The sequence below is a fragment of the Diceros bicornis genome, chromosome 7 (assembly GCF_020826845.1).
Source record: "Diceros bicornis minor isolate mBicDic1 chromosome 7, mDicBic1.mat.cur, whole genome shotgun sequence".
In the NCBI taxonomy this organism is placed as follows: Eukaryota; Metazoa; Chordata; class Mammalia; order Perissodactyla; family Rhinocerotidae; genus Diceros; species Diceros bicornis.
Genome location: NC_080746.1, coordinates 30,389,487 through 30,408,500, shown reverse-complemented (window position 1 = coordinate 30,408,500; position 19,014 = coordinate 30,389,487). Strand labels below are relative to the sequence as shown.

Genomic DNA, 19,014 nt, shown 5'->3' with positions numbered 1-19,014 from the left:
TACAGAAAGAAGTGTGAATGGATTTCATTACTGAAAATTTGAACGTTCTACATGTAACATAATATCATACACAAAATTTAATATCAAATAGCTAACTAAAAAATGCTTGCTAACATATGACCATAAACTAATATATTATTATACAGAAAAGATTTATACAAATTGATAAGAAAAACACAGAAAACTGAAACAAAATAGAAAAATAATATAAATTAATAATTCAGGGAAAAAACTAACTAACGAAGATATTAAGAAATTCATGATAATAACAAAAAATGTGCCAATGAAATTGACTATTTTTCATTTATTAGTAATAGTATTAAAAAGAAACATTTCTCTTCATTTCTCTGTCAGTCATTATCTTAGATTTCTTGTATACATACAATTTGGCATAAAATTTTGAAAATAAAAAGTGTAAAAGTATTTATCCTTGCATCTAGAAATTCCACTTTTAGGAATACATTCTAAGAAAATAAACTTAGGCAAAAGTAAAAGCATAAAAATATTCATCATCACACAGAGTATAGGAAATGAATATTCAAAACAACATCTAAAAGTAAGATAAAAGTTTAAATAATATGTACTTTTTTGCCTGATGGATACTATAAAATCAAAAATCATATTTAGGGCATGTTTTATTACTATGTAACGGTTATGACAAAATAATAAAAGAAAACAGACACAAAATTGATTATACAAAATTAATGAACTTCATAAAAATAAATTGAGTTTATTACAATTAGAGTTACAAAAAGGTTAAGTATTATTTCTTCATTAACAATTTTTTGTTTTTCTATACTTAAAACTTGTTTTGCAATGGGCATGATTTATGTAGGGGAGCAGAATTTGCTACCTCAAAATGTATCTCTTTGACTTGATTATTTTTAAGAACAAAAGACACAGGAAGAAACTTGGACCTTCCCCCCTAACTACCTAATAGAATTTAAGATAGAAGGCCTATATCAGGAAGGAGCTATCCCCGTAGATAACTATAGTATAATTTGAAATAGATGTGGTAGACAGGGAGGAAACTAGCAAGGCCCGTTTGATCAAAATCCTCTCCATGTCCCATGGTTTCTGCAAGCCTGGCAAACATTTGTTTACCAAACGTTTGCTTTTCCATCTCCGTGTGAATTTTCCTCCTCCTCTTTGAAGTCCCAAACCACTACCTCCAACATCCTCTTTTATCTTTAGCTGAAGATGGTATTTAAGGTGGTAGCTTCAGCCATTTTGGTGAGTTATTCAGTTTTCCTGGATTTCTCCCACGTGTGCATGTTATTAAACTTTGTTTGATATTTTCTTCTTATTAGGTCTCATGTCAATTTAATTCTTAGACCAGCCAGAAGAACCTAGAAGGGTACAGGAATATTTCCTCCTCCCTTACATTTACCTTAATGATAAAATCAGAAAACGAGCATAATTTTAAAAGAATTTATTAAGCATTAGCTCAGCAACAGTATGAGAGTGACTTTAGTCTGGTATTTGTGGAGGTAGGCAGTTGGGAAGTTTGGTATAAAAACGTTCTTGATCAAAAACTGACCTTTTAAAATAGTAGATTCACAGAGGTCATAATGCCTACACTTTCCTGGAAAATCAGAGAGAAGATAACATGAGTAATTGGGCTATTGGAGGTAAGATAAATAGAACTAATCTCTACCATGAGATATATCTTCAGACACTGGTACAGACAGGCCTCACCACAGAAAAGGGATGTGACTCAGCAAAATTGAGTTTAGGGAAGAAGCCAAACACAGCTGAACATAAGGTCCAATTATTTTGTTTTGTGTATGCATCAAAACCAAATATTTTCCACTCACTGAGTGGTCCTTGAGAGAAATGAGGACTGCAGGGTTTTCCAGCTGTGCCCCATGGGACTTATCATTTCTTATGCAATCATTGTACTATGGCCAAAGTCAAATAAAACCAGGGTTTCACCAAGGGCCATGAGAAAGCAGATAAGATGATACTGGGCAGCAGCACTCTATCATTGTTCTCTATTCTATCTAGACTTTATGTATAGACTCTGAGCTGGGAGCACCCAAATCCATTTCTTGGATACCTGTACCTGAGATGCTTTGTATGAATTTTAATTCCCAGGGAAGAGGTAAAAATATCGTGTCATGGATACTCTCTCAATCGTGGGCATCTGGATCCAAACACCTGGGGTCTCAAATGAATGTTGAACCTAAAGTAGTAAAGAAAACCTTTAGAGATTTTCTAAAAGGGGAATTTGGACTTCTCTCTCAGGAGTGAGAAAATTTACAGTGTGTATTAAGGCCATGGCCAGGAAGTATAAACAGAAGAAATTTTTAGCTTTTCCTTGGATTTAGTGCACACATGAATGAAATAGTACTCTCAAAAGCATTCCCTGAATGAGCAAGGCTATCAGAATCAGAGAAACTCACACTGGTTCTATGTAGTAATTCAAAAACTTCCTCTTTCAATAGACTTGGAGTAGAGGAAGGAGCATCATGATGACTTAAGGGCTTCAGATTCCTGAAAAAAGTTTGCAAATGATTCTACAAAGTTTTCTGGGGCATAAAATTGAAAAGACAAGAAGATCCCTACCTTTCGAAAAATCTCCTCCAAATGATGACAGCAAGAGTATTTTTTGAAGTAGTAGATAAGTTTGGAAATGAAGAAAGAGCCATTTGTGTCAGTTCTCCAAGAAACATTATCTGCAAATAAAAGGTATTAAAATATTGGGGCATGTGGCCTTTGTATAAGTGTGGAAGACTCTCAGAGCCATAGCTTTTGGACAAAGTTTGATTTCGGTGCTTTGAAGGAGAGAGGGAGTCCAAATCTGGGTAAAGCTGGGACCTCAGATTTCCATAGCAGGCCCACAGAAGGCCACCATGAACCCTCAATCATAAATCCCCTTCACTTTCTTAGTAGGCAGGGCCAAAGTTATGGCCCCTAGGATTGCAAGTAGTGCAAATGAACACAAGTCCTTTCAGCATTTATTACATAATAGAAAAAAAGAAGCCAGCTCTTGACATTCCTTGATTCTGGGCCTCCTCTTCATTCATACTGTTTCCTATTATAATTTTTTGTACTTATTGGTTTATTGTGTGAATATCTTTTGAATTACTACTTCTTTTTACAGTTGCAATGTGATTAAATCTCTCCTGTCATAAAAAAGCTAATATTCTTCTAATTGTCATTTTAACTGCAGCTACCTTCCTAGTTCTCCTTCCTTTTTATAGTTAAATTTCTCAAATTCGTCTCTACTCACTATCTTCATTTCCTCCCAGCCTGCTCACTCCTGTGTGGCTTCTCCATCCCATACTAACTTTACAAAATGGTTCTCCCCAAGGTCTCCTATGACCTCCAAGTCATTAAATCTAAAGGTCATTTATCAGGTTTCACCTCTACCTCATCTCTCATTCACATCAGAAACTGTTGGTAACTCCAACAGATTATTTCTTGGTAACTCTGACGACACATTCTCCTGGTTTTCTTTCCTAGTCTGTGACCATACCCTCTGGGTCTAATTTGCTGACTAATACCCCTATCCCTGATCTTGTACTCTAGGGTTCTTCAAGGCTCAGCTTTAGGATTTCTTCTCACTCTATTCTCTGTTCCTAGATAATTTCATCCATTTTGGAAATATTAAAGTATCATCCTTAGGCAAGCATCTCCCAAAATTCTAATGCAGATGTCTCTGCTGAAATACACAGTTGTGTAACTCTCTACCCTTCATTTCATCTTGAAATATGCCAAAGGCATCTCAAACTTTCCTGCAGGAATCTCATTTTAATAAATGCACCACAATCATCCACTTGCAAACTTGAATTACCTCTACCATCCCTTCTTGTTCACCTGCCATATCCACTAAACCACCAGGCCATATTAATTTCATATACTAATTATTTCTTAGATCCAACAACTTAACTCATCCCAAGACAATCATTATCACCTATGGCTTATAATACTGCAATAGCATTTTAACCTGTCTTCCTAATATCTACTCTTGCTGTACCATAATCCATTCCCCATAGAACCCCCAGAGTGACCATTTAAAAATAAAATTTTTATCAGTTCATTGCTTAAATTTCACCAAAATTGCCTGTTACTATTAGTATAAAGTAATAATAGTCATAAAGTATATTATTATAAAAAAACAAATCCTTCCCTAACATATGAGGCCTCAAATTGCGTGGCTCCTGCCTGCCTCTCCAGCCTCCCTTTTGGTACTCTCCCCTGGCTCTGTGCTCAGGCACACGGGCCTTCTTTTCTAAGCTCCTTTCTTTCTCAGGTCCTGTCTGTACACTACTTTTCCTGTCTCGAATGTTCCTCTCTTACCCTTCATCTTTCAAACGTGACCCTTCATCTAACATGGTTAACCCCTTCATCTTTCAAATGTGAGAACAGATTTTTCTTTAAAGCACTTATCACAGTTGATAAGCATTATTTCTGTTATGCTGTGCATATATTTTCCCACCAATTAATTTCTGTCTCTCCAGCCTGACTATGCACTCTGTAAGGTTCAGTAACCATGTCTGCTTTAGTTGTGTATCATATGCCCTGTACTTAGCACAGTTACATGTACAAAATAATGAATGCAAGAATTTCACATATTAGACTGTATTTCCTCAACTAAATTAAATGGTATCTTAGAGTATCAGGCCATATATGCCTTTTTAATCTTCTTCAATAGGTAAAAGTGTAGAGCTCTTTGTCAAATAAAATCTTATTAACTCTCCAATATATAAAACAAAGAGAAGTAGAACTATTCCGGTTGTGGAGTCAGTGTTGCCTGCATGGCCTTTTTCCTATTTCCCCAGGCTAGACTCAGAAGGTCCTCTAGTTCCCTGCTACTCACATGTGGCCATGGACCAACAGCACTGGCATCACCACGGAGCTTTTTAGAAAGGCAGAATCTTAGGCTCTGCCCCAGATCTACTGAATCAGAAATTTACATTTTTTTTTTTTGTGAGGAAGATCAGCCCTGTGCTAACATCTGCCGATCCTCCTTTTTTTTTTTTTTTTTTGCTGAGGAAGACTAGCCCTGGGCTAACATCCATGGCCATCTTCCTCCACTTTATATGGGACGCCGCCACAGCATGGCTTGCCAAGCAGTGCATCGGTGCGCACCTGGGATCTGAACTGGTGAACTCCTGGCCGCCGCAGCAGAGTGCGTGCGCACACTTAACCGCTTGCGCCACTGATGAGATTCCCAAGCAATTTCCATGCACATTAAAACTGTAATTACTGCCCTAGAGCACTTAGAACTGTGACTTGTGTAAACTAGATTTTTAAAATTGTCCTTGTTATCTAAATTGTTGATAAAACAATATCATGGATGACTGTTAAATAGATTTTCTGTAGGTTTGACCATAAACAATCAAGAATATCTTCTATTTCTACCTTCTACTATGGCTTTCCTGACACAGAAGGATTTTTTAATCATTGGCCGCATTATCCTGAAGGCAGGAATTTGAATGTTAATTAATTTCCTAAGAGTACATTCAAATAACACACCAAGAGGTTCTAGGATGTGTGGAGCAAGAATTATGGTTTTACTGGTTGGCTTGATTAATTACTAGTAGATGATCAGGTGTATCAAAGTATGAGAAGATGATACATTTTTGTGCCATTGCTATATTAAAAAAAATTATTTATAGTTAGACTGTTTTAACTCTGGATTCTCACCAACTCTTGTTTACTTTGAAAGTTTCCTCCAAAATCAAGACTTATAGCTTTCTAGTTATGAAAATCTCAATATTTTAAATCTCTTCTCCACCTAAAATATCTCATGAATTAGAGAAGAAATGTTATTAAATTAGTGATAAGATATGATCATAGCCAAACCTGTGATCTAGAAACTAATAGGATATTTAGAAATCATTCTATCTGGAGTCACTTACGTGGAGTGGAAGATTTGAAGGCAATGAAGTCTTTCTCCACATGGGTCTTTGTAATAGCATCGTTCCAGATGTAACCCTGTGAGGGCTGGTTATATCTATATGCAGAGGCTTCTCCCGAGTCAGTCACCCAAACACTCCCATCACCTCCTGGGAGAGACATCCATATCTTATGAAAGATATATTCACACACACACACACACACACACACACACAAACGATCTCTTTTACAACTATATTTTTACTTCAGTACATTTATTTATCAAAAATGCAAGCATCTTGGTACTAGAAAAAGTACCTCACTGATTGGGAACCATATAGAGCCCACTTAAGTTTAGAATAACCATGTTGACAACCTAGTCCCAAATGATCAGGACATTCCTCATTGTTCTAGACTACTTATCATTTCTTTAAAAATGGTACAGACTTAATATAATTCCTCCTGGACTGTAGCTAAGAGTAGTACTAAAGTGTTATTTCTCTCACCCATCCCTGGGAAAATGAAGGCTAGACACTAGGCTAATAGAAAAAAGTGCACGACCACTCCCTGGGTTCCCCCAACTCAGACTCACGGCCTCGGCAGGCTTGCGTGATGATGACCTTGGGTTTGTCTTTTAGACTCTGACAGTTACGGTTGTTGAAAATTTGGAAGATGGTGTCATCACGAAGAATATCTGGCTCTTGCTCTGAGTATTTTGTCCCATAGATTCCATCCAGGTTGCCATGTGACATAAACACCAGGAATGTGCTGTCTGAGGATCGGTGCTCTCGGCGGGCAGCAAACTGCCTTAGTGCTGTTTCCATTTCCTGAAAAAGACTCTAGAATTACTGTGGAGAAACTCTCCATATATAATTCGTACTCAAATAGATGGAGTTCACAAAAACGAGCAGCACTAAGGAATCAGGTGACTTGGACGGAATGGAATTGTAAGAGAAATTATATTCTGACACAAAAACAGAAAATTGGATGTATAGAATATTAAAGTTAGTAGCATTTTTATATAACATCTAGCCCAATGGTTTTCAGTAGAACCTTAGACTTAGGAGGATGCAGGGTGATAGAGAATAATGAGGGGGAAGTGAGATGTCAAGTCTCCAATAGGAAGGCTTTGCTCTTGTCTGTTTTACATGTTGGAGTCCCTGTAAATTTTGATTAAAAAAGAGAGAGACCAGAGACAGAAACAAAGAGAGAGAGTTTTCCACTGACAAAAATTAGAAACACTTAACAAATTCCTTCATCAAGGAACAGCAGAAAGTTAAGTTTAAAATGGTTTGTCTCAAGTCACCCAGGGTATTTTTGGCAGAGCTAGAATCACGACTTTTTCTTTATATATGTGTATGTGCGTGCAACTTTTTTATTTTACTACATACCTGGCTTTACATTTAGACACATGATATTGAAATTATAAAAGTCTCATGAGCTCATTCTGTAGATATCAGGCAATTTCGGGGCCCAGAGCTTGTGTCTCACCCAGACTATCAAGTAATAGATACCTCCCAGATTGAGAACTTTAGAAAGATCCAACGTGTTTAGTGAAATGGTTCATACCGAGCTGCTCTAAATCTTTGCTATGAGACTTTGCACTGGAGGAAGCTGAAATCCAGGGGATTCTATTCTGGAGCAAACATTACATGTTCCCGTAACATGCATTTTGCTCTTACAGCTGCTAAGGAAGAAGTTCAAAATTGTTTAGGAGGGAAGGAAGTTTGTCCCACTCTCTTGGGCCATTACCAGCGCTGTGAGATTCTCCTCTACAACCACTGAGTATCCAAGGTTTTCAAGCAGTTCTTGCATCCCCAAAAGGTCAACTTCAGAACCATTTCGATTAGTAAGACAGTCAAATTCTTTGTTGCAGATGATGAGGGCCAGGCGTGTTCGGCCGTTCTTCTCCATCACAGGATATATCTGCAATTAACAGACACAGAATGAGTTGTCCCAGGCCTCCTCCCTTTTGCCTCTAAAGTCCATACAAAACACGTCCTTACAATTATAGACCGGATGGCTGGATAACTTGAGATTGGAAATATGTCCTCATGAGGAAAGAGACAGGACCACAGATTGAAAACATGTACTAGATCTGAGTGTATATTCTAGGAATTTGGCTTTGGTTGGGTGGTGGATAAGAGTTCCATGATGGGACGGGAGGGTTAGGAAATCTAATGTAAGACCACTTAATTAATAACATGATTAGATAACATCCTATAACTTTTGGCCTGATCTTAAGGCATTTATAACAAGAACTAAAACTCCCAGTGAGTCCCCAGTATCTTCTTTGAGTGGACAATCTTGTGTCTCCCTATTCCAAAGCATATCACCTCATCTGCCTTTGTTGTCTTCAGTTTATGGAAATGATCATGAGAACAAGGCTTCAACTTATCATTGGGTTGGGAAACTTGGGTTTCCTGAGGAGCTAAAAGAGAAAAAATAACTCATTAAGCAGTAATATCCACTGCCTTGCAATCATGCAGATCTTTTAGCTGGGCACTCATTCCTCTGAAATGTTTACTCCCATCCCACCAAAAAGCTTAATATAATAAGAAAATAATTTTATATTTAAAATGACTAAAACAAAAATCTTGAGTACTCCCCCTTATTCTTTCTGCTTCTTATTGACCCCATCATAAATTTCTGTTTTTGTTAGTGGTCATGACATTGACCAATCTTTCAGAACCAACACATTAGACTCACATAAACACAGTATCTAAGATTTGGAAGGAAGCCTAATGTTCATCTAGTCTAGTCATGTAATTATTCAGATATTTGAACTCCACTTAAAATATCCCTACTTTATTATTACCACTCTATGAAATATATCCACTAACAGGGAACTTACAACATTCCAAAGTACTTTTGAACAGTTCTGAGTATCATAAAATGTGAACCTTCTAAGCATTGTTTTATATTTCCCGTGTTGGGATCATACAGAAAAATGTCTAATTTCTTTCCCTGTGAAAGTCCATGAATTCATTCATGACTTCAATATTTCCATTATTTTATGTAAATGTTCCCAAATAAACAATTATTCTATATTATCTCAATTGTGTTTACTGTACCATAAGCTTAATTAGGAAAGGGAAGATGTCTTTAATCTTTGTATTGCCACTATCTAGAATGATATCTGGTACAGATTAAAAGTTTATATCTGCTTGTAAATATATAGTTATCTTCAAATACTTGAAAATAGCTACCAAGTATCTTCTGGTTCTTTCCTTTCCCTTAGGGCAACAGCCTTCCTTTCCTTCTAATATTTTTGCATGAGTGCTTTCATATTTTTAACCAACAAATCCATCAATTTACCTACATCTTTATCCACCTACTCTAATTTCTCTCCTACTAGAAAGACATATTCTTCCTCCTATTTAAGGGTCATACCTCTACTTATGCTCTGAGTTTCATTCTCTCTCACACACAAGGAGTTTACTCAGGCATTTTTTCAGCCCTCTCTTCTACACCATCTACCATGTGGCTTATCAGCTTCTCTTAATATCAATTTAACTTTTGTGCGTGTGTGTGTATGTGTGTGTGAGGAAGATTGGCCTTGAGCTAACATCTGTGCCCATCTTCCTCTACTTTATATGTGGGACACCTGCCACAGCATGGCTTGATAAGCGATGCATAGGTTTGTGCTTGGGCTCCAAACCTGTGAACACTGGGCCACCGAGGTGGGGCACGTGAACTTCACCACCACCGGGTCAGCCCCACAATTTATCCTTTAAAATCGCCTTCCCTTGATCCTGTTTCACCACCAGCTATTGTCCCATTTCTCTGCTCCACTTCTCAAAACAATTACTTAGAGGCATTGTCTATTTTCATCTCTTATCTTTTTTCTTGTATGCAATATAAACTGGATATTATCCTCATCACTTAAATGAATACTTGTTATCAAGGTTACCATCGACCATTTGTTGCTCCCTTAACATTTAACATGGTTGAACACATCTTTCTTGAAAAATGTTCTCTAGGCTTCTGTGATGCTGCATTTTCCAGCCTTTCTTTCTAAATCTGTCTATCTTCATTGCTGGCTCTTCCTCTTGTGCCATACCTCCAAAAGTTGGGTTATATATTGGACCTTGTTATTCTCTATCAACATCTCTCCCCAGGCCCCTTACAGTCCCATCATCTTAAATCCTATCTACATGCTGATGAATCCCAAGATTTATCCCCATCTCTAATTCCTCTGTGAACTCCTCAATTGAACATCCACCTATTTATTCAACATCTACCCTTGGATGTAACACGTTTCAAACTAAACATTTACAAAGAAGGACTCCTGATACTTGTCCACTCCTACAAATCTGTTTCTCCTGAGTTTTCTCTCAACCACAAGTTTTCTCTATCTCAGTAATTGGCACCCTTCACCCAGTTGCCACACCAAAAACCTAGAATCATCCTTGAGTCCTTCATCTCTTTCATTAGCCCAATCCATCCGCAGATTCTGTTGACCCTACCTCCAAAATAGATTCCAAATTTAACCACTTGTCATCATCTCTATTACTGCAACCCCAGTCTAAAAGCTATTATCTCTTAACTGAAACTTTTAAAAGGCTTTCAATTAGCTTGTCTGATTCTATGCTTGTCTATCACTCTTTTGCTTAAAAACTTCTAAAAGCTTTCCATTGCAAATAAAATCCAAATTCTTTCCCAGTGACCGCATAGCATATGTGACTCATATTGTTATTTTTCATGTGCTTTTCTTAACCACATCCTTATTCCGTTTTGTGCACTTGGTAGTGGCTTATATCTTTGATGTTCTATTAATCCTTTTAAAGATGTTATTAATCCCTTTTAAAAATATGAGTCTCAGAAAGGTTGGGCTAGTTATACCAGAGAACATGGTTAGTCAGTAGCAGTGATGGGCTCAATGTATAGATTTCTTTGGTTTTACTCCAGTTATCTTTCCACTACACCACAGCCCCCCACCCGCATTTTTTTAAATCTTCATTAGTTCAAATAATGTCACTATGTGTCCACGATATTACCTGTCAGAGGTAGAACTGGTGCCTGGGACAATCCAGCATTGTCCTCAGTTTCATCATCTTCATCTTCACTTCCAGATTCTTAGGAGAATTGAAAATCAGGGCTGTAAGCATTAACCTTACTTTTGAGAGACTTTGTCGGGGGGCAGAAGGGAGAAATAACTCTGATTTCCTAAACACCAATTTAGTGGTCTTTGCATTATAATGTAGGGCCCCTGTATAGCTGTCTTACCCCAAGTGATGTATGAGGGTTCCCGTGAGCCACTGGGTTTGGTGACAGTTACCTGGTGGAGGGAGAGACAATGCCTGGGCTGATCCAGATTTTTCCTCATTGCTACTTTCTTCATTTTCATCTTCAGATTCTGAAGTGGAGTGAACAAAAAGTTAAGGATCAGTGCTCTACTCTGAATGTTATTTCCAAAGACAAAAGTTGACTGAGAATATGGGTTTCCTAGGTGTTTACTAGAATACCTTCTGACAACACTAGAGGTCTATGGGATTTCACCTATGACGTGAGATTTGGAGGCAGTTACCTGTTGAAGAAGAAGATGACTCAGTGTTCTCAGATTCATCATCCTCATTTTCAGGATGAGATTCTGAAATAATAGGAAAAAAATATTTGTTAGCAGAACTAAGTTTCTGGAGCCTACACACTTCAAACTCTTTCCCTTTCGCTGACAAGGAAATGACTATGTTCACCTGGGGCTACCTTATGGAACCTGGAGATTTGGCTCATTCTCTAAGCTCCAGGTTGTTTTAGAGGACTGTAACTTTCTGCCAAGTTAAGGAGGAGGCAGAATTTCATTGAAACAAAAAAGAGTTCATTATCTTCCTCTTTATATAATTCAAGGAATAATCAAATTTTTTCTTTTTGTTTTTTGTGAGGAAGATCGGCCCTGAGCTAACATCTGCCAATCCTCCTCTTTTTGCTGAGGAAGACTGGCCCTGGGCTAACATCCATGCCCATCTTCCTCCACTTTATATGGGACGCCGCCACAGCATGGCTTGCCTAGTGGTGCATCGGTGCACGCCCAGGATCCGAACCGGCGAACCCCGGGCTGCCGCAGTGGAGCGCGCACACTTAACCGCTTGCACCACTGGGCTGGCCACCAAATTCTTTAATCAAGGCTTTTCTGCAATAGCGTTTTTCATTCTGAGGAAGAAAACTACATCTCTGTACAAAAGTTAGATAGCCTTTTGACAACAAAATAAGTCCAGAGAGATGTTCCAAGAATTGGCAATATATTCATGTATATAATTTACTGTAGAGTAGGAGTCAAAAACTATGGCCTGCAGGTCAAACTTAGTCTGACACTGTTTTTGTAAATAAAGATTTATTGGAACACATCCACATTCATTTTGCACTTATTATCTATTGCTGATTTCAGGCTACAACAACAGATTTGAGGAGTTCTGACAGAGCCCACACAGTGTAAAAAGCATAAGATATTTACTATCTGGGCTTTCAAAGAAAAAGTGTGCCAACCCATGCTCTAGAGAGAAAGAAACATTTATGTTCCACCAACCCTCAAATTCCCCATGTCCTCCTTTAACAAGGAGAACTCTAGGTTCCCAGAGATTTATTCTTTTGGCTAAGCCACAGCTAAGCAGAAGATGATGGATTTTTTTCTATTGAACATTCTGTATCTGCGAATGACTTTAGAGTCCACAGTGTATGGCCAGAGTAGCATGGATTAGCTAAAGACTATCATTGAATTTAATATGGCTGTAGCACCATTTATTCGTTTAACAAATATTTAGTCAGCATCTAGTCAGGTACCATTTCCTTGAGTTTGAGGTATATTCAAAGATCCATGCCAATGGAGCTTACATTATAGCAGGGGGAGATATAATGTAATGAATACTTAAGTGTTATGGAGTGACTGAAAGTGACAACTGCCAAAGAAAAAAGAAAATGTGCAGCAGTATAAAGAGATCGGGGATGTTGGAACAGGAAGTGGGGTAGGTCAGAGCATTTTGCAATATTAAAAATGACAGACAGACAAATAAGTTACTAGAAACGGGGATAGTTTATTCTCCACTTGCGAGCAGAAATAAGAAGACAGAAACTACTTAAGGATAGCAGACAATGAACAGTTAGCCCTTTAGCTCGAGATACTCACTTAAACTTAGCTGTTTCTTTGGGTTGAAGAGATGGTCCATAAATATTTTTCCTGCCATTTGTGTTTTCTCAGTGATATCTTCAATCAGGTTTTCACTCCTGTTCATGATGAGGTTCACTCTTTTCCCTAATCTTTGTAACTCATCCCCATTTAACACATTATTTTCCATCAAGTCATCAAAAAAGCCTTCAAGCATGTTCCTGGCAATCGACTTCACCCTGTTGACGGGATCTTCTTTCCCTGGTCTCTTGCCTGTGAAAATGATGATAGGATTTTTTGATATCAGATATCTGATTCCAGGCCAATGGTTCTCAAATTTTAAGGTGCAAAAGAATCTCTCGAAAATCTTGATAAACAGAGCTTCCTGCACCCCATTCCCAGAAATTCTGATTTGATATATCAAGGTGAAGCCCATGAATTTTCATTTCTAACAATTTCTCAGGTGCTGCCAATGATGCTGGTCTGAAGACCACACTTGAGAGTAACATCTAGCTTGTTCAATTCTCTGCTTTTTTACAGATGGAGAAACTGAGGTTCAGAGAAATGAAGCAACTTCACTAAGGAGCTTAGTGATAGCTGACTCAGTTCAGTCTTTGTATCATCCATGATCCCTTCACTTCTTGTCACTTTTATTAACTCCTAATTTAAAAGCACATCATATTTAATACGTATAGCAGTGTAACTTAAATGTATTACACCTATAAAAGAATGCATTTTGGTTTCCATGGGTGAGGCTGGCTGGGCGGCTCTCTATGCAGAGATTGAGAGCCAAAACTGTGGCTGGTTTGCTGGCTGCTGAAAACAAAAGTTCACACAGAGAGCAGAAATGTGGAGGAAATGTAGGTAACTCTGTTCAGGTGCACAGCCTCTCACTCTGACGAGAACATTTATAAAATAGGGGAGAATTCTGGGTCAGTATAAATCCAAAGAAAAGCCTAAAATCACAGGAAAGATTGAAGAACATAGGTACAGATTTTTTACATTTTCCTTTTTTCCAAGAAGCTGTAACATATTCACTAAAATACTTTATCTGTTATCATACCCAATACTGTGCCCCAGGCTCCCATCCTCTACATCCCCAGAGTAAAATCGTGTCCAGTGAGTGCCCCCCTTGCTGGCTTCTTCTGCTCTCCAGTACGCCCTCCTCCTGAGCTGTAACTGCCCCCAAACACAGTCATAAGCAACCAGAAAAAGCCCGGAGCCACTCACCAGCCATTGCTGCTGCTTGGGCTCCCTGGGCAGAAAAACAGTGAAACTGAAAGCAGCCTTCTCTCTTTGCTCTTACTGGAAACGCATGTTGATACTACCTAAATGGGAAATTGCAGCTTCTCAAGCTCTTTTGTACTTTGCCATGATAGAATTTGACTCTTCCTCTGTGATGTGTAGCTTCTTTCCTTTGGAAAGCAGGAAGCAACACTTGTCTTTTCTCTTTGCTATAAGAAACTCACCTGAATGCAATACACACACAACACCAGGTTTCTATATTCTGTTTTCCGGTCTATTTTTAACATGGCTAATAAGTCAAATTGACTCTTATTTGTCCCTGTACCACCGTTTAGCCACTAAATGGCAGGGAGGCCTCACTTGACTGATGCCTGCTCTTTCCTGGAAGTGAAGTGCGAATTTGGAAACCTTGAGGGAAGTGATAAACTGACTGAGAACTGCAAAACAGTGATACTTTTATCACTGTTTTAAAAACCCAGAGAAGAGGGTCATCCCGGTGGCCTAGCGGTTAAGTTCGAGCCCTCCGCTTCAGCGGCCTGGGTTTGTTTCCTGGCTGGTGGACTTACACCACTCGTCCGTCAGTAGCCATGCCGTGGTGGCAGCTCACATACAACAAGAGGAAGATTAACAGTGGATGTGAGCTCAGGGTGAATCTTCCTCAGCAAAAAACTTTTTAAAATAATAGGAAGATGTTTGCCATTAAGATTAAATAGAAAATTTTATAAACTGGAGTAAGATCACCTAGCTTCTTTAATATACTACAAAGTAACTGCAATTATGTGTTTAGCATGCATCTTTGTGAATTTTTTCCTATGCTTCTAAAAAACACTTAATACAATACTGATTTTATTGATGACCCCAACTATTGGCCTCCCTGACTAAGAATTGGCCTTATGACTTGGTTTTGGCCAATATAATGCAGTAGAGGGACAGTGTACAGTTCTCAGCCCAGGTCTTCAGAAGCATTATGCAATTCTCTGTCTTGGATACCTGAACCTCCATGTGAATAAACCTGGGCTAGATTGCTAGAGGATAAGAGACATGACATGGAGGATAGCCTGGTTGTTCCAGCCTAGGTCATCCTAGATGAGCTTTAAGCTTTCCAAAGCCAAGTGCTTCCCAAATATATAAGATCCCAGCAATATCAGTAGAGATGCCTACTCTCTGTGCGGGTGTCCTCAGACACATGGATAATCCCAGAGACAAGAAGATAATTTATTTGTGAACAATAGTAAATGCTTATTACTTCAAGCCACTGAGTTTTTGGATAGTTTGTTACTTGGCAATAGATAACTGACAAACATGTATTTATTTATAACTTTTTTAACCTATTATCAATAATTTGCTTTTCTATAATTTGACAAGCTATGTCAAACATTTATAAAATTCAGCACATTAAGAACTATCTCATTTTTTGCTGTATATATAGTATTAAAAATGCTGATGACTATAATTTTAAAATGTTTTCTCAAATTAATGCATACATAAGGCAACTAACCCAGTAGTATAGAAAAGCACATAATAAAAACCATATTCTCCAGTACAACTCTCCTCATTTTCAATCCCACATCCTACATATAATTTCCCTAAATTATTTGTTTTTATTTTCTTATGTTAGCCTTCAGAACACTCAATAACATGACTATTTTATCAATCTATTTTCTGGCATGTGAATATAAACAATGCCATTGACTACCTCATATGAAAAATGGGATGCAGTTCACTTACACTGCCTCACTTCTATCCTATTCTACTCACCTGATGACACCACAATTTTCAATTCTTTTCTTGATTAATTTTTAAACATTAAATAATACAGTTAACCTTCATTTCTTCTTCCATCAATGTTGCTCAGTACCATAATTCTCCTCTATGTAAGTTGATGATAGTTGCCCTTCATACAATTTCCTCCATCTTTTCTCACCTCCAATTAGACCATCATTTTAACCTATATTTTTATTTTACATTGTCAAATTTATCAAGCTTTACATTCACTTCTGTATCCACAACCAAACCTTCTGTGGCTTTATCCATAGAATGACTCTAAATGTTAAAAAAAAAAAAATGAAAAGCATTTATATTGTTATTGGCTATGTATATATTATAATCTGGCCAAACAATGTACTGGGGCTACATTTCCTTCTCTTTGGGTTTGATCTCCTCAAGAATTTTCTATTCAGAGAAGAATGTTTCTAGCCTCAAAATATACCAACTTATCATTACCTGGTCTTGTATACTTGGCCTTCTTTCCTATAATTCTGTCTAAGGCTAAGCCATCACTTTTTTCATTCAATTCACTTCCTCTCACCTACTCAAGGACGTTGTTCAATAGTAGTCCCATTGTTCTCCTACATCATTATTTTTTCACTTAATCATTGCATTACTATAACTTTCAAAACATTGTAATGACTCCATTTAAAAAAAAATAAACTCTCTTGATCCTACTTCCCCACAACTCCTCAAAAGCATCTATCCTTACTGTCTCCAACCGTCCTTTATTCTCTCTCGAACCAGCTCCGATCACCCTTTTTGTTTCTATCCCTCTATCAAAGCAACTCTTGTTAACGTAGCCAGTAATTTCCACATTGACAAATTAAATGTTTAATCCTCAATCACTTTTTTGACCTATTAGAAACATGTCACAGTGATATTTGCACCTCTTCCTGAAACCGTCCACTCGTTTGCATTCCAAATCACAATCCTGTCTTGGTTCTCCTGTTACTTCACTGGCTGTTGCTTGTAGTAACATTTACCAGTTAATTCATATCTCAAGGGCTCTGATCTATCTGTCCTCACTTATTTAGCAGCCTCATCTAGTAACTTGCTTTGCAATACTGTTTATATATAGGAAGAGAATTCAAATTTTAACCTCCAGCCCATACCTGTCCCCTGAATGCCATACTGATGTGGCCAGTGTCAACGGGGCATCTATTTGAATGCCTGGTAGACATCTCAATCCCCCCAAACCTACCACCTCTGAGAGTGTTTTCCATTTTATTCTTCCAGTTATTCAAGCCAATTTCATCCTTTCAGTTATTCAGAGTAGAACACTTCATTCCTTTTTCTTTCTCACAACTTTCTTCAATTCTGATGACTTTACCTTCAACATTAGATTGCTCACTACCCTCACTTCTGTCATCCAGATCTAGACTACCATCAAATCTGAATTTTTGCAATTGCCTTCTAAGTACTCTTTCTATGTCTGTCTTGGCCCCATGATTCTCATTCTCATCTGAACCCAGTATCCAGGGTTATCCTGAGAAATTATAACTCGGATAATTTAATTCATTCTTCAAAAGTCTTTAATAGCTTTCAATCTTAGAGTAAAAGTGGACGGTCTTTCATAGCAATGATACCTTATATGGTCTGGACCTTGGTCATCTCTCTGATCTCATGTCCAATCTTCCCCCACTCCCTTTGTGCCCCTGGATTCTAGCTACACTAACCTCCTTGCTAGTCCTCAAACACACCAAGCGCATTCATCTCAGGCCATTCCTACTTGCTTTCCCTCTGTCTGGAATGCTGTTCCTTCACATATCTCATGCTGGTTCCCTCTTTTTCTTCAGGTCTCTTCTGCTGATAAGTTATGTACTTATTTTGTTTCTGTTTATTATCTCTCTCTTGCCTATTAGATTACAAGCTCCCTGAAGACGAGGATTTTGCTTTGTTTTCTGCTTGATGCCCAATGCCTGACAAATAGTTAATATTTGTTATTTGCAGGTTGACTGAAATGAATGGATCTTTTGTTGATTTTGTGTATTTTAAATAGTCCTTCCACTGGTTTCTGCAGCTTGTCTTCTTTTTTTTTCACTATGAGTTCATTTTTATTTTTATTTTATTAAGCTTTGTTAGGATATGATTTATATACAAAATATTGCACTTATTTAATGAATACATTTGGAAGAGTTTGGACATATGCATCCGCCAGTGATATTATCACCAGAATCAACGTCTAACATTGTATACAGTGCTCTTAAATTTTATTGTATTAAATTTATTAATCTCTTTCTTTATGCAATATGCTTTTTGAATCTTGTTGGAAATTTCCGCTTACCTGAACCTCATAAAGATATTTTCCTATATTTTTCCCCACCTAATAATTTAAAAATTTTGTTTTTCACATTTAGGTCTGTGCCCCATCTGGCATATTCTTTTGTGTATGGCTTGAGGTAGAAAAAGTGTGTATGTGTGTGTGTTTTTGTCTACAAAATAATTTCTTGAATCATTTTTTATTTTACCTCTGCAACATGCCATATTCTATATTGTTCATTTCTAGCCTTGGTATTTTTTTCTATGTGTCTATTTGTCTACTCACGTGCCAACTGATAGATCTGTATGTTATGTCATGATTTGTGTTTAGGCAATCTCCCACTCCTTTTTAAAAAAATTGTTTTCTTAGCTATTCTTATGACTTTACCTTACAAACAAAGAGTATAAACAGCCTATCAAGTTTAAGAAAATATCCTGTTAGGTTTTCTTTGGGGTTCTGTTGGCTTTATAGATTGACTTGGGTGGAAATTTGAAACTTTTACTTTTATTTGTCTTCTCATCAATGATGGTGGTATATCTCTCATGCTAGTTAAATCTTCTTTTATGCTACTCAATCTTTTTTTAAAATATTCTTTTCAAATATACCTTGTAAGTATTGGTTTAGAATTATCTTTAAGGATCTTATGATGTTTGTTGCTATTGCAAAGAGATGCTTAAAAAAAGCAAACACTTCCTGATTGACCGTCTTTTGAATACAAGAATGCTATTAAATTTTGTATATTGATCTGAATTCTTGCATATGTGGGGACTCTATTATTAATTCGAAGAGATTT

At 37.4% G+C, this 19,014-nt stretch overlaps 1 protein-coding gene across 3 annotated transcripts; it reads right to left on the bottom strand.

The window, feature by feature from the left end:
* Positions 1 to 455: 455 nt before the first annotated feature.
* LOC131408493 (caspase-12-like) lies at positions 456 to 14,418 on the bottom strand. 3 transcript variants are annotated; one of them, XM_058545320.1, is made up of 12 exons: positions 14,177 to 14,418; positions 12,968 to 13,219; positions 11,378 to 11,440; positions 11,129 to 11,206; positions 10,848 to 10,925; positions 8,184 to 8,278; positions 7,600 to 7,773; positions 6,440 to 6,674; positions 5,871 to 6,017; positions 2,569 to 2,678; positions 2,066 to 2,185; positions 457 to 1,585 (listed from the first exon to the last, which is right to left on the bottom strand). In XM_058545320.1, exons 1-11 carry the CDS (start codon positions 14,181 to 14,183, stop codon positions 2,087 to 2,089), a joined length of 1,338 nt encoding a protein of 445 aa, XP_058401303.1. In that variant the 5' UTR covers positions 14,184 to 14,418; the 3' UTR covers positions 457 to 1,585; positions 2,066 to 2,086. The 3 variants fall into 3 exon arrangements, with proteins under 3 accessions (XP_058401302.1, XP_058401303.1, XP_058401304.1); XM_058545319.1 differs by having other exon boundaries at positions 456 to 2,185; XM_058545321.1 differs by lacking the exon at positions 2,066 to 2,185 and having other exon boundaries at positions 458 to 1,585; positions 14,177 to 14,417.
* Positions 14,419 to 19,014: the final 4,596 nt, after the last annotated feature.